This window comes from Hyperolius riggenbachi, chromosome 11, assembly GCF_040937935.1.
Source record: "Hyperolius riggenbachi isolate aHypRig1 chromosome 11, aHypRig1.pri, whole genome shotgun sequence".
NCBI classification, from domain to species: domain Eukaryota; kingdom Metazoa; phylum Chordata; class Amphibia; order Anura; family Hyperoliidae; genus Hyperolius; species Hyperolius riggenbachi.
Genome location: NC_090656.1, coordinates 139,794,459 through 139,811,310, shown reverse-complemented (window position 1 = coordinate 139,811,310; position 16,852 = coordinate 139,794,459). Strand labels below are relative to the sequence as shown.

The window sequence follows — 16,852 nt, the reverse complement described above, 5'->3', positions numbered from 1 at the left end:
GTCCTGGAGGTTACTAAAAAGGATGTTACCAGGTAACTAACACTGTTTTTTCCAGTAACCTCCAGGACAGGTCCACCATGAGAAGATGAGCAAGAAATCTTACCAATTCTAGGGTGGGCCGACTGCCTGCAGAACCTTTCTCCCAAAGGATTGTTATCTTGCAGTCATCAGATTCACCCTGTAATGCCTTGAAAAGGTGCACATGCTTGTCCACGTAGCGGCTCTACAAATTTCTTCTGGCGTAGCACCCGCTCTGTAGGCCCATGATGTAGCAGCTGCCCTAGTCGAATGAGCCCTAACTGCACCTAGTAAAGTAGACCCTGCCAACCTATAGGCTTCTTCTATACACAGTCTTATCCACTTGCCTATAGTTCTTTTAGACATCTTCATGCCCTTAGTAGCTCCAGATGAATTGATAAATAGAGCTCTTGACTTTCTAAAGTCTGCTACTTTGTCCAGATAAGCAATGAGACACCTCCTAACATCTAAGGTTGGTTCTTCATTGAAGGAAGGTAATACAATCTCCTGAGATCTATGAAAGCTCGTAGCTACCTTAGGAAGGAATTCTTCACATGTCTTTAATATCACCCTATCATTAAATATTAGACAAAAGGGTTCATCACAACATAAAGCCTCCAATTCGCTCACTCTCCTGGCTGAAGTGACTGCTACTAGAAAAACAATTTTCATCGTTAACTGCCTTAATGGAATCTCTGATATTGACTCAAATTGGTCTCCCTTCAAGATCCTTAATACCAAAGAGAGATCCCAACTCGGAATCCTTTTATTAATTATAGGTTTTCTTCTTTCTATGGATCTAAAGAATTGTATGATCAGAGGGTCATTGGCTAATTTCTGATCTAAATAAGTCGATAATGCTGTAACCTGAACCTTTAAAGTACTAAGGGCAATGTTCTTTTCTACCCCATCTTGCAGGAATTCTAATACGGTTGGTATTGTCTCTCCTGAAAATCCTGACTCTTCTTTCCACAAATTGAAAGTCTTCCAGTACTTTAGATATATTTTTCTAGTTACCTTCTTTCTACAGTCGAGGAGGGTACTAATAACTCTCTCAGAGATCCCTTTCTTTCTTAAAGGAGACCTCTCAGAAGCCAGGCACACAGGTTTAGATTTGGTATATAACTTATACTTCCTTTCTCTACCTGCGATAGAATCCTTCTGTGGGGCAGCCTTATCGGACCTTCTAGTCTCATCTTCAGAAGAATCGGATACCAGCTCCTTCCCGGCCAATCCGGAGTTATCATGATCAAAGTTGCTCTGCTCTGCATTAACTTTTGCAAAACTCGAGGTATTAGTTGGATTGGAGGAAACGCATATGCCTTCCTGAATGTCCACTTTTGACTGAGCGCATCTACCGCCTCTGCTCCCTCCCTTGGATTCAGGGAATAGAACCTCTTGCATTTCGTATTTGTTCTGTTTGCAAAGATGTCGATCTGAGGCCGGCCCCATCTTTTGACTAGATTCCTGAAGACTTTGTTGGATATCTCCATCTCTGAGTTTGATAGTCTGTGTCTGCTCAGGAAATCTGCCATGGTATTCAAAGATCCTTTCAAGTGGACTGCGGTCAACGAGAGAAAGTTTTCCTCCGCTATCAATAGAATTTCCATCGTCAGGTCTAGAAGCTTCCTTGATCTTGTTCCCCCCTGACGATTTATGTAGGCCACTGTCGTGGTATTGTCTGTCCTTAGTTGAACATGATGCCCCCTCAGTGATTGCACTACCTGTACTAGCACTTCTCTCACTGCCCTTAGCTCTCTGTAATTGGATGACTGCTCTCTTACTAGCTTTGGCCAGAGACCCTGAAACATCTTCCCCTCTAAATGGGCTCCCCATCCTAGGAGACTTGCATCTGTGGTAATGTATCTTCGTGTTGGGATTGTCCATAATCTTCCTTCTGTTAGGATTTTTTTCCGACATCCACCACTGTAACGAGTTTAGTACTGTGTCTGGGCATATCACTTCTCTCTCTAGATCTTCCTGCTTTTTGTTCCATACTCCCATCATCCAACTCTGGAGCTCTCTTGTGTGTAACAGTGCCCATTGGATGGCAGGTGATGTTGATGTCAGAAACCCTAGTATTCTCATGACCTCTCGTATTGTCAGAATCGGGCTTCTTATACAGTCCTGTATTAGGTTCTTTAGCTTTGTCACCTTCTGTTCTGTCAAGTACAGTCTTCCTTTTTCTGAGTCTATTACCACTCCTAGAAACTGTATCCTTGCCTTCGGTTCCAGCACTGACTTTTCCCAATTTACTATCCATCCGAGAGTCTGTAGCTGCTCTAGTACCCTCTTCGTGTCTCTTTTTGCTTGTTGGTAAGAGTCTGCTACTACTAATAAGTCGTCTAGATAGGGAATCACCATGATTCCCTTCACATGTAAGTCCTTTATCACTTCTCCCATTATCTTTGTGAAGATTCGAGGGGCTGATGAAATTCCGAAGGGAAGGACCTTGAACTGAAAATGTTGGATTGATTCCTTTTCTTTTATTGCAAACCTCAGAAACTTCTGTGATGATTCTCTTATTGGAATGTGCCAATATGCATCTCTTAGATCTATGTTCGTCATTACACAGTTGGGGGTTAGTAAGTTTCTTACAGAGAAGATTGATTCCATCCTGAATCTTTGATAAGTCACAAAAGGGTTTAATGGTTTCAGGTTTAAAATCAACCTGAATTTCCCGGTCGGCTTCTTTACCATGAATATGGTCGAGTAAAACCCCCTGCACCATTGATCGCACGGCACAGGAGCTACCACTCCTTCCTCTGTCATGCCCTTTACAATGCTTTGCAAGGCCTGACGCTTTTCTTTGTCCTTTGGAAGAGGAGTGGAAACAAACCTGTTTCCCGGAAGCGCATGAAATTGAATTTTGTACCCCTGACTTATAAGATTCAGGATGAAATCGTTTTTGGTTATGTTCGTCCATTGGGAATAAAATCCTGTTAGACGACCCCCAACTCTTTCTTTGGCGTCACTTTTTCTTTTGGCCTTCTGGGTTTCGAAAAAGAAAATTCTTTTTCGTTCCCTCTCTGTTGATAGCCCAGGGTTTTCTTCTCTGCTGAGGTTTATCCCTGTTTTCTTGCCTATTTCTTCTAAAGAATCTTTTATTCTGAATATATTTCTTCTTTTTAGGGAACCCCTTCTTTCTATCGTCGTTCTTTCTAATATTTCGTCTAGTTGGGCCCCGAATAAAAGCTCCCCATCGAAAGGTATGTTACATACCCTAGCCTTAGACGCCTGACTGCCATCCCAATTTTTTATCCATAAATTACGTCTGGCAGAATTAATCAGGGCTGTCGTTCTAGCATTTACCCTTATGTTTTCTGCAGCCGCATCAGTTATGTAGTCTGTGGCTTTTGAAACCACCTCAAGTGACTCTAAGATCTCTTCCTTAGATGCCCCTCTTTCTACTTTCTCTTCTACTTTTTTAACCCATAAAGCTAATACCCTCGATACACATGTTGTTGCAGCTGCCGGGCGAAAATTTGCTCCTGCTGAAGTCCATGCTTTCTTCAGAGCGAATTCTACCCTCTTATCCTGTGGATCTTTAAGGTATCCGAGGTCTTCAAATGCTAATTCGTTGTCTTTATTTACTTGAGAAAAAGCTGCGTCTAGCTTAGGACACCGGTCCCATATCTTGGCATCTGATTCTGTAAATGGAAATCTTTTAATAAACCCCTTCGACATAAACAACTTCCTATCCGGGTATCTCCATTGACTAAGGATAGTATTCTTAGTAGATTTATGTACCGGGAAAGTAAGGGTCTCATCTGGTTCCATTCCCTGGTACAATTTATCATGCAGTGACACTTCCTCAGATTTCTTTGTCTCAATTTTTAAGGTATTATTAATTGCCAAGATAAGCTGGTCAGTTTCATCTGCCGGAAACCTGAACCTAGATACTTTCTTTATATCTGACTGACTTTCAACACTTTTAACTGAAGATGCATCGGAATTGTCTCCGTCATCCTCCTCTCCTTCCTCTTCCATTTCCTCTTCAGAGGAAGAAATAATAGGTCTTTTACTGGAGGATTTACTTTTACTTTTGCTTTTTGCAGGCTGTACGGGATAAATAGCATCACTATCAGGTGTAGGAGTTACAGGTGCTGTCTTACTAGGGCCTGCATTGCCAGTATCTATAGGCGGGGTCATGGCAGCAGAGAAAACCTCTTTTAATGATTTAATTGTATCAGACATCTCTTGTTTAACTGCTGACATAATCTCCTCTTTTAATCCCCCTGATTGTTCCTGAATCAGTTTTACAAAACAGGGTTGGCAAAACTGCTTATCGTAAGTATGGGCAAGTTTTGTGTCACAGAGCGGGCAACGCCTCCTCGGCCTTGAAGGGTCAGCAGACTCTGTGCCCTATAATAAAAACACAATAAGAAAACCAAGTGTCACCTGTCTGTCAAAGCAGATAATTGTAAAGCCACACCCTTGTGATCAATGCCAGAACGTGAGGAAAGAAGTTTCCCTACCCCAGTTAGGAGAAAAAAAGGTACTTGTATTGCAGAACATTATACAAATGACCTCAAATAAATCATCATAGATATATGTGAGCCAATAAGCTAGAGAAAAAGGTGTCACTTTAAAACATATTGCTGCAGAGACCACCTTAATAAGAATAAATCATAACCACATAAAAACATAGCTTGCTATTGTTATATCATATTACAGACCTCAGACAGACATAATATGTAAAATCTTAATGTCTATATAGAGACCTCAGCATAGACGCGGAGCAGGGCGTTAGGCTCATACCGTAAAGGTCCCCAAGCCTTCCGCCACCTTACCTTTCCCGGCTCCTGCTTAGCGTCCATCCTGCTCCGCTCGCAAAACGAAATGCCGAGCAATGCAGGCTTCCGGCGTCTCTTCCCCACGCTTACCGGAAGTGACGTCACGTAAGGGCGGAAGTACGCCAACGAGCGCCGCCACTGAGGGCAAAAACCTTCGCCAGCCCTCCGGAGGCCCAGTCTTCCCCTCGTCACTTCCGGCGCGCCACAGCCTCCGCCACCAGGGAATCATGGACGCCGTACGCGTCCTCGGAACTACCACCACCCGGGCAGCCACGACGCCATGGAGAAGGTAGTAGTGTTTCCCTTCTCCTTCCACAGGACCCCCATCCTCTCCAGGCAGGTCCCCATGCGCCGCCAACCAAGGTCCCCAGCACACCTGGCTAGACGGACCGGCGAGCGACATAGAGTACTCTTTTCCCTGGAACAGGAAACGTCAACTGGTGATGGAGGGATTGGATTTAAATTTATAGAGTGCTCTAATTTGCACGTTTCCTGTTCCTGGGAGGAGCCTATGTCGTCTCATGGTGGACCTGTCCTGGAGGTTACTGGAAAAAAGGGTAATTTGCTTAGCCTAATTATTCCTGCTAAGAGAGACACATGTCTGTGGCAGACTGAACAAAAGTTATTTGGATTTTGTGCTGAAAAAAAAGACTGTTCATTTTTGTTGTGGTGTTTGCGACAAATGCAAGGTTTGCAGCCAGTACAGAGCACGCCCTTTAAAGGAAACCAGAGCTGTCATAATTAAGATTTGATACTTAGTTACTCGTGGCTTCCTCCAGCAGCATAAGCTCGTCTGAGTCCCTCGCTGTCCTCCCGGGGTCTGCCATTGAGCCGCGATCAGCACCGATAACAGGCTCAGTAGCGGTCTTCGGCGCATGCGCGGATCTCCCGCACATGTGCAGGAGACCACGACTGAGCCTGTGACCAGGGCTGATCGCGGCTGAAAGGCAGACCACGGGAGGGCAGCGAGGGACTCTGACGAGCTTATGCTGCTGGAGAAAGCCACGGTTGAGTATCAAATCTTCCTTATTTGACAGCTCTAGTACACTTTAACAGTGTTCTCCCCAGGCTCTTTTAGCCGGGTGCTCCACCCGGCTAGATTTTGTGACCACCCGGCTGTCAACGGCTCACCTCCTCACATGCTGTAAGCACAGTTGCCCTGCATTTTCAACTCGCCCCACCCGGCTACTTTTTCATGCCACCCGGCTACTATTTCATGCCACCAGGCTGGAAAAAAATTCTGGGGAGAACACTGCTTTAAGTTATAGTTAGTCACCCATGTAGTGCCAAGGTTCTTGTTAGCTTGTTTTGTTTCATGTTTTCTTGTATACTGTGAAATAGTTTGTACAACACAATTAAAGCTTTGGTCTTGGTAAAATACAAAGAGAGTGTCAAGACTTGCTTTGCACTGTGCCTGTCCCAGAGGGCAAAAGAACTTGCTAACTAGCATCCTATGCTACAAAGCACAATAAGAAACCATTTTTGTGAAAATATATTGCATTAGTAGTTATGAGGACGGCAAAAAGTATTCTGCTTGCCTTAATCAGTTGACAAGAAATGAATAAAAACAACAAAGTTTGAAACATCACCTGGCTGTACATGTATCGCAGCATGAAGTCAAGCAAGAAAGACTTCCCCTTCCGAAAAGCACCAGCTACAGAAACAACTACGACATCCAGATCTCGAATGTGGTCCTGAAGAAGAACAGAAGCAAGAGCCTCCTCGTCTAGCTGAAAGGAATGATCATCTTTTTGTACTATAACCACCTGGACTGCACCAGGAGTAGAGGGAGCCATGCCTGTATTAAAAAAAAATAATGTCAAAAGTATTAAATAAGTACAGCGCTACTCATTAAATACAAGCATACAGACTGGATGCTGGCAATGTGGTCTTCTGGAAATCTGCAGGGAGATAGATATAGGTGACTGCACCATTGAAATTTTATCTTTTAAAAAGGCTACCTGCATGACTTTTGCTCATCGCCTCAAATACTTATGAGCCACTGACTTAATGAGAATGCAGATCACGTGTTCTGTGCAAGTCTTTTTCTAGATTTGTGACCGATGTTAGTCAGAATAAGGCAAGGGTCATTTTTAAAAGAAAGAAAGAAAAAAAAAAAAAAAAGCACCACAGCATGTTTCCGATAAAAGTGCTAAGTTAGCAGAATGACGTTTTACAAATATTAGATGGTACTTTGATCCAAATTGTCTGCTGCATATTTTGCTGTTATTCTACTGGATATTTTTCTCCCAAGGACAACAGAGGCTTATGTGGAAGTGCTCCTGTGAGGTGGGGCAAGTGAAGGGCATGTCAGCTGAGAAAGTGTGTCCGAAACATTGTACCCATGTATTATATTCTGCTGTGTTGTGCAAATAAAGGGAAATTACCCAGAAGGTTGAGCCCTGGTTACTCATTTGCACATCCAGAAAGAGTGTGGCAGAGTCTTCGCAGTGGTGCCATGGGAGCAGCCGAAGTCAGCCTGCAGCACACATATGGCGGAGTACACATCTAAAATTGTATTACAGGTAGATACACTTGCCATTTGTAAGTGCAATGCTATGGTTTTAAAATAGTTATGCCAGTTTCACACTACAGTATGTGGTATAATTATCTTTATTGAGGAGTATGGCCATGTCCCTTAAACTGCACCAAAAGCAAAGAATTTTGGTGGAGTTGCTAGGGGAGGCCTTCTAACTGCTCCAAACACGCTGTATGATCCACTAACATTGAAAGGTTTCAACATTTGTCAAGCGACCTAATTTTGGGTGCAGTACAGGCTTTATCTGTCCATTGCCATGTAGCCATTTGTCCAGGTAGTCAGCCATTAGTAGCAGAGTTTTATTTTTGGTGCATTGGCTGTCTATAAGCCACTTCTTATTAGGTCTATTGCTAGGTACACACCATACGTTTTTGCGTCTGCAGTGTTTCTCAACATTTTATTGGTATGTACCCTTTTTAAAACCCTGCACTCACCAAGTACCCCCTAGCATAGTAAACATTATCACAAGTACCCCTTGACAAATATATATTTAATTGTAGTACATGATAATTGGCTCTAAACTATTTCCAAGCATTTACTATTGCTTTATATCAGCTAAAACACTAATTTGGTGGTGTTTAAATAAGATTTATCATTTTCTAAACTCTAAATTTGTTATTCTTGGTTAACCACCCTGGCGTTCTGATTAAATCGCCAGGGTGGCTGCGGGAGGGTTTTTTTTAAATAAAAAAAAAACTATTTCATGCAGCCAACTGAAAGTTGGCTGCATGAAAGCCCACTAGAGGGCGCTCCGGAGGCGATCTTCCGATCGCCTCCGGCGGCAAGGAATAACACGGAAGGCCGCAATGAGCGGCCCTCCGTGTTTCGCTTCCCTCGTCGCCATGGCGACGAGCAGAGTGACGTCATGGACGTCAGCCGACGTCCTGACGTCAGCCGCCTCCGATCCAGCCCTTAGCGCTGGCCGGAACTGTTTGTTCCGGCTACGCTGGGCTCGGGCGGCTGGGGGGACCCTCTTTCGCCGCTGCACACGGCGGATCGCCGCACTGCAGCGGCGATCAGGCAGCACACGCGGCTGGCAAAGTGCCGGCTGCGTGTGCTGCTTTTTATTTGGTGGAAATCGGCCCAGCAGGGCCTGAGCGGCAGCCTCTGGCGGTGTTGGACGAGCTGAGCTCGTCCAGACCGCTCAGCAGGTTAAGTATATGAAGTGCACTGTCATACACCCTTTGCCTGCTGTACCATACCTAGCAGGAATTACATAGATTAGCATTCAGGTGGGAGGCTTCGGTTGGACGCAATCGTGAATTGCGTAGTTTACAGGGACGCCCCGTGTAGGCACATCTCCCACACGGTCCCCTCCCTAACCACTCACCTGTCAACCGCATCCTAGAAGCTGCAAAAAATAAATTTATAATCACAAACACTGGTCCACATGACAGCCCAGGGGCCCCAGGTCTCTCTCACTCAGTGGGGCCCCCAAACCACCATGCGACACCTAGAGGGAAGTGCGGGCAAGCCCTGGACCTCTCACCTCCAGGGAACTCACCCCACCACCTCTAAACTGAATGCCAACTGCAACAAACACAATTGCTAACTTCCAGTCAGAGCAATATCCTGCCTCTATCTGGCCAGCAGACGCTAGTCAGCCAATCAGGTGCACTGTCATACACCCTTTGCCTGCTGTACCATACCTAGCAGGAATTACATAGATTAGCATTCTGGGCTGTCATGTGGACCAGTGTTTGTGATTTTAAATTTATTTTTTGCAGCTTCTAGGATGCGGTTGACAGGTGAGTGGTTAGGGAGGGGACCGTGTGGGAGATGTGCCTACACGGGGCGTCCCTGTAAACGACGCAATTCACGATTGCGTCCAACCGAAGCCTCCCACCTGAATGCTAATCTATGTAATTCCTGCTAGGTATGGTACAGCAGGCAAAGGGTGTATGACAGTGCACCTGATTGGCTGACTAGCGTCTGCTGGCCAGATAGAGGCAGGATATTGCTCTGACTGGAAGTTAGCAATTGTGTTTGTTGCAGTTGGCATTCAGTTTAGAGGTGGTGGGGTGAGTTCCCTGGAGGTGAGAGGTCCAGGGCTTGCCCGCACTTCCCTATAGGTGTCGCATGGTGGTTTGGGGGCCCCAGTGAGTGAGAGACCTGGGGCCCCTGGGCTGTCATGTGGACCAGTGTTTGTGATTAAGTATATGAAGCTCGAGTACCCCCTGGAACCATTAGAAGTACCCCCTGGGGTACGCGTACCACACGTTGAGAACCTAGGTGATAGATGATACGATAGATAAATTCCATCATGTCTGATATTACTTCCGATCGTTTTTATGGTTGATTTCTCATAGAAGTGAAAACGATAAGAAAAACGAGCGAAAGATAAGAGAATCGAGTAAAGAATCGACCAGAAAAAACGATCGGATGGAAAATCGAGCTGTAAAAATGTATCGTGTGTAAGCTAGCATTAGAGTGCTATTTATATTGGACTATATATGCCATGGCGTTTATCATTAGGAGTACACTACTAATAAAAGGATCACCTTTGTGTCGGACTTGATGATTTAATGACTGAATTTAAACAGTAATTTTATCATACTTTGTCAGCCCCAACCTAAATGTCTACACTGATTAACTCACAACCTTGAATGACAAACACATGACTAGACAACATTTGGATTGACTTATTCAAATTATGTATGGTACTTTGGAACAAGGTCCTTCAGAACACTTCCTTAGGGTGCTGAAGGACCTGGTTCTGAACCACCATGCATAGCATGAAGAAGTACAGGCTAAACACCAGCAGCTGAGAGGGTTATATGTTACAGTTACCAAAAAGACACTAATAAACACGGACAACCACTAAGCTGAAAGAAAAAATAAGTTAGAAACACATGTAAAAAAAGACATATAAACCCATACAAAGACAAAAAAAAGTCTGGATACTTGTGATTTAAAGGAGGGTGAGCAATATACAAAACTAGGCTTTAGAGCACTGCAGTGTCCCAACCAAGAAATGAAATGCACACAGCAAATCATGGCAGGAAATCTGACTCACAGCATAGTGATTAAACAAGGTTTCTGTGTTTTTTTTTCTGCTATAACTTGGCATGAAGCTGCAGAAGGGTGATGACACATAACTGAAAGCCTAAAGCAACATACAGACTGTAAAAACATTGTTAACTGGAATAGTTAGTCAATAATTTGTACCTATAGTCTGTGGCAGATGTGCACACCAGGAAAGACTAGTTGCATTTAACATCTAATGGTAAGAGGAGTAGCAGTAGATCATTATTGTACCGTATTAGCCATAAGTAAAAGCAAGAAGTTTTGAATCAGGATGATACCATTTATTTTGGCTAAGTCAGCCAATAAATGGTATCATCCTGATTCAAAACTTCATGGTAAGAGGAGGAGAGGCAGGAAATCAGCCTAAAAAAAATCCAGCCCGGCTGATTACTACTCAACTGAACTATGTTGGACATAGAAGCTGGTAGATACCTGTATATATGGTTACCAGACTGCTAGGCGTATAAAAAAAAATAATAATTCTTGTCTGCACAGTCTACTACAGTCAATGAATTAGGATAGTAATGCCTCCTATGTGGCCAGAGCGAAACACTGGCCTATTATTATTTAATAAACCTTTTTTTACTATATACTGAAATGGTTTGCAAAGATTACTATACGAGTCATCACTCTCCTCTCAAGCTTTTTGTAGCAATGCACAAGAACTTCTATACAGATTCACATGAATGTTACTGGTTGTCACAACAAGCCAGGAGATGTAGTCCTTTGATGTGACTACCATAAATATTCCAGCCAGGAAATGTACTCACATTGAAGGACTACACCTCTGCCATGTATTGCGGCGAGCAGAGACGTGCAACACTGTCACGGGAACTTGAAACTGCAGGTCTACCTGAAGAAGATGGAGAAGCGCATGCATAGGGATGGCTAGGTAGCCACCCCCAAAAGGTAAGCAATGCCTGACACCTTACCCTGCCCCCATTACCCACTAAGAAGAATAAAAAAAAATTAACAAAAAAACAAACTAGACCTCAGTCGATCAACTTTAACTGAATCATTCATAAAAAGTTCACTGGGAAAATCAATCAATTTCATCAATCCTGGGAATGAGCTGCAGTTGATATCTGTCCATATCAAGCCATACAAAGCAAATGGTGACAGTGATCAGGCGAGTTTTCTAAAAAAAAAAATAATTCTAAAATCCAGTGATGCAAGGTCCCTACTCTGATCAGTGTTGGAAATTGTTAATTTAACCAGGTGCTTAGATTCTCATATACACTCACACGCTGCATAATGAATCTATGTAATTTAATTGTTGACACACATACACATACACCAGTAAAACCAGTTTTTAATTTATACTTTTACACATTAGCACAGAATAAGAGATTTTTTTTTTCAAACAAAAGTTTAAAAAATATCGCTCTCCTTAGGAATTCGGATGACCTTGAATAAATTTCACCTAAGGACACATATTATTGGACTTTTTATACACTGAATAAGGTCTGGAACCCACTAGCAGCGCTTTTCTAAGCGCTTGTGATTTTAAAAGCTCTTGCTAATGTAGTGCTATGGGTGTGATCCCACTTGAGAGATGTGATTTTTTTAAAAATAACCCATAGCATTGTATTAGCAAAAGCTTTTCAAATCACAAGTGCTTAGAAAAGTGCTGTTAATGGGTCTCAGGCCTTAAAGTGGAGCTGTCAGCCATACGATCTCTCTCTCTCACAACACATATAATATATAAGTAGATAAATACTTGCTCTACCTAAATAACATATGTATTGCACTGTCCACTTTTTGATTTTAGTGATTTTTCAATAGTAAAAAAATAAAAAAAAAATCCTTCTTAGGATTCTCCATTTTAACTGTGTCTATCTTGAAGCAAATCCTGATGTCATTTCCTCCTTTATGCTAGGCATACACGGCGAGTTTTTCCTTATCAATCGAGCCGCTGATGGCTCGATTGATAATTTCCGACGTGTCCGATCACCGCGGCAGATCAATTCTGCGCTCGATCCTCGCGGGCGGAAATGCAAAAAAACCGAATAGCTGAAAAGAAGTGCCAGCGGGGACGAGCGGGAATCGATCCGGCGCATTATCTTACCGTGTATTCCCAGCATTAGGGATAGTTCACACTCGGTGCTTGGAGCGCCGCTAGCCTGCAATAGAACGGGAATCACAGAGCAATCGCCCCCAAAACGCTTCATGCAGCGCGTTTGCGATTGATCGAAATTGCAATTGCTACAGTGTGACTGTATTCATAGGGTGCAGACCCATGATCAATCTGTTAATGTTAACTTCTTTCGATGCTTTTACGTGTTAATATACTTACCATTAATTACAGCCCCTGCATGGGTTCTTTTTGGCGTTTTAGCCTATCATTTCTTAATTATACCAATAAAGATTCTTGAAACAAAAACAAATCCATTCAGTACACCGAAGCGTTTATCCAGATAGTGGATGCTTTTACAATAGAAACCCAGGGTGAAAAAAGCATCAGCTGCAGACACGAACTGAACAAGAAAATGAATCAAAGCAGACTATGAACCGTCCCATCACAAGTGGGAACCGAGCCTCAGGGCTGGGACCACTACAAAGCGCTATCGCTAGTGATTTGTGGTAGCGCTTTGTAAACATTTTAGAAGCGATTTCCCTGCTCCTATACAATACTTTAGAGTGGAAATGCTCTCACAATGCTACATAACCTGTAATTGGGATTTCCCTATTGGTAATCGCTCCAGTGGGATCCGCTCCATCCAATTACATTGGCAAACCATTTTGGGAAATCAATAGTGATTGAAAGCAATCCCAAAGCGCTGCCAAAATCGCTAGCAGGTCCCAGCCCTGAGCGAGCCCTGAGTAAGGTAAAAAAACTGATGAGGAAGTGCTTGATGCGATCAGATTTGCACCAGTGGAAAAGGTCGGAGGAACCGATGTGTTTGGAGCAATATATTATAAAATTATGCAGGAGTTCCTTATTTATCTTACTCAGGTGGTCGATATTGCCTGTATATCAAGCTAAGATTTTCTTAGTTCTTCACTACAGGCACACATGGCATTGATTCATAAAGCCCCATACACACGCTCAACATCTTTTATGCAGCACAATTATCTAACAACTTTTGTTGTGAAACAAGATGAAACAACCAGAAAAAGTTGCTATTGTTCAAACAACTGATAAGACGTCAATCCAACTGTTTTGGGTCGTTTCAACGGGTTTCACAACAAAAGTTACTTGATAATTGTGCTGCTTAGAAGACCGCTGTTGAGCATGTGTAAGGGGCTTAATGCTGGGAATACAGGGGTCCATTCTGGCGCTTGATTCTGCGCCCGATCGTTTTGCCGCTTGATCCCCACTCGATTCTCTTATCTTTCGATCGTTTCTTATCTTTTTTTCAATTCACTTCAATGACAAATCGAGCGGCAAAACGATTGAACGGTGATCGGACATGTCGGAAATGATCTATCTAACCATCTAATCAGCTCAGAATCGACCCGTGTAGTCCCAGCATTAGAAAGGAAAGAGAGGCACAATGCAGAATTTACAGACCAATCTCTATGTCTAACATAAGTATAAAGATAAATGCTAGCATAGTTGCTAAAAGATTGATTAAGGGAATCAGAATCGTTTATTTCCCCAAGTACAACAGAGGTTGTACCAGGAATTATTTTTGGCATATACAGGGTCGGTGATGGTAGTAACTAACATACAGAAGAAGATACAGTAGAACCTTTAAGCGCCTACACACGCCCGATTTCTTTAAACGACAGGTCGCCATCAGCCTGCTGACAAACTGTACACACAGGGAAAAGTGCGTAAAACTCATTTTTTTACACTGACTTAAGTATTCCTTTAAAGGGACACTTAAGTCTAGAAAAAAAAAAAATGACATTTACTCACCTGGGGCATCCCTCAGCCCCCCAAAGCTGGATGGTGCCCTCGCAGCCCCGCTCCGATCGTCCTGTCCCCGCCGGCGGCTACTTCCGGTTCGGCGACAGCCGCCGACAGGCTGGGAACGCAGCCGATTTTCCGCGTTCCCAGCCGCTGCTATCACTCTCTATGCTGCTATAGCGTGTATATATTATATATATATATATATATATATATATATATATATATATATATATATATATATATATATATATATATATATATATATATATATATATATATATATATATATATATATATATATATATATATATGCTATAGCAGCATAGAGAGTGATAGCAGCGGCTGGGAACGCGGAAAATCAGCCGCGTTCCCAGCCTGCCGAACCGGAAGTAGCCGCCGGCGGGGACAGGACGATCGGAGCGGGGTTGCGAGGGCACCATCCAGCTTCGGGGGGCTGAGGGATGCCCCAGGTGAGTAAATGTCATTTTTTTTTCTAGACTTAAGTATTCCTTTAAGTACAATCCTGCAGCGCCAAAGGGAGTAGAACTACCTGGGGCATCAGTCACGTGGGCAGCGTATCAGTGGGCAGTCCAATCAGTGGCTCTGTGAATGGGTGAGCTGGTAGTGGAAGGTGTCAGGCTGAAGTAATGGTAGCGGTTGTCAGACCAGCTCTGTTATCTCCTGGCTGCAGCGCTCTAATCTCCATTGCAATGATCCAGTGGGCAACAGCCAGTCCGAAGGCAGCGGTGGCAGGTGGGCCTTCATCGTAATTTCCCTGGCTAAGGGATGGAATCGATCAGCTGATGGAGTCCTGGCAGGTCCAAAAGTGGGGATAAACGTGTGTCTTGTGGTCTAAATACTACAATTCGGATTGGTGCACACAACGATCACCGCGGCCCCCAACGGCTGCTATGGGTCCTGTAATAGGGGAATCCATCTGCTGATCCAGCCGGTTTTCGTAGATCCCTTCCCTTTTTGCATGCGTTCCTGCACGGAATATAATGCACTCCTATTTCTACCACTCTCCCTTGGGAGTATTTGATGTCATGCTGCTGGCCAATCAGAGGTGGAGGCATAACCGCTAACAATCACCGGTTGAGAGCTCTTTAATGTTTCTAATTGGTGCCGATGCTCTCGTTGGCGGGGTATCGGCACCACTCATCTGGCCAATCAATGGTAGGGGCACTCATGCATGTTTGATGTCACGCTGCTCGCCAATCAGTGGTGCATGTTTGATGTCACGCTGCTGGCCAATCAGTCACCTAGGTCATTAATGTCTCTAAATTGGTGACGATGCACCTGCGGGCAGGACAACCGCACCGCTCATTGAAGCAGTCCGTATCGCTCATCTGCTGCTGGCTTAAGTTGGCATCTGGGAGCCTACTTTACTAAGAAGCCCCCCAGATGCCCCCTTTTTCATCTGTCCCCTTCTTTCTTAAAGGATACCACAACTGACATGTGGCATAATGAGATAGACATAGGTATGTACAGTGCCTAGCACACAAATAACTAGGCTGTGTTCCTTTTTTTCTTTCTCTGCCTAAAATAGGTAAATATCAGGTATGTAAGTGGCTGACTCAGTCCTGACTCAGACAGGAAGTGACTACAGTGTGACCCTCACTGATAAGAAATTCCCCCTTTTTTTCTCTTTCTTGCTCTCAGAAGCCATTTTCTGCTAGGAAAGTGTTTTATAGTTGGAATTTCTTATGAGTGAAGGTCACACTGTAGTCACTTCCTGTCTGAGTCAGGACTGAGTCAGCCACTTACATACCTGATATGTACCTCTTTCAGGCAGAGAAAGAAAAGAAGGAACACAGCATAGTTATTTGTGTGCTAGGCACTGTACATACCCATGTCTATCTCATTCTGCCACATGTCAGTTGTGGTATCCTTTAAGTTTTCTATAATAGGTTTCTTGATTGCAAAAACTAACCTGCGCCGGGATGTTCCCTGCCAGACTACCGGTGTACTTTTGCTGGGCACCCTGTCATGCTGCTCCTCGCAGGTCAACCCTGCCACGCACCCGCAGTTGGAGACAGCCGTTATTTCCCACAATGCAATGAGGTTTACAGAGCACAAACTGTCAGGGCCATTGCCCTGACATCACACGGAGGGATAGGTTTCACCACAATATCAGCTATACAAACAAACAAACGCCCCTGATGATCTATTTGAGAAATGGTAAACACTTTTTGGGGAAAAAGAATATGGGCTACTGATTGGGAGCATAGGCTAAAGTTCCTCTCATGAGGCAAAGACAAGGTATGTAGTTTTACTTACCTGGGGCTTCTTCCGGCCCATTAAAAGTAATTTGAGTCCCTCCAAGGTCCTGCTGGCAGCCTGAATGGCTCGGCAACCCCCAATGGGTCGGCGCTTTTGTGCATGCACGTACAGGCACCCGCTCGCAAATGCTCCCACATCATCAGGCATGTTTGCGCCTGCGCAGTCCGTGCCCATTGACATGTTTACTCACGAGGCAGCCGCCCGAATGTGCATAAGGTGGCGACCCATAGGGGTCAGCGATCCTTACAGGCTGCCAGCGGGACTTGGAGAGGAGCGGAGCTGTGGCGAGGGACCCAAATGGCTTCTAGGAGCTGAAACCACAAGAAGGTA

The 16,852-nt window shown here is 44.0% G+C and overlaps 1 protein-coding gene across 2 annotated transcripts in view; it reads right to left on the bottom strand.

The window, feature by feature from the left end:
* The window catches only part of ATL3 (atlastin GTPase 3), an 80,837-nt gene that overhangs the window by 58,954 nt on the left and 5,031 nt on the right, over positions 1-16,852 (bottom strand). For both annotated transcript variants that reach the window (XM_068260092.1, XM_068260091.1), the window contains exon 2: positions 6,404-6,612. In XM_068260092.1, coding sequence (XP_068116193.1) covers positions 6,404-6,610 — 207 coding nt within the window. In that variant the 5' untranslated portion in view covers positions 6,611-6,612. The remainder of the gene's footprint in view (positions 1-6,403; positions 6,613-16,852) is intronic.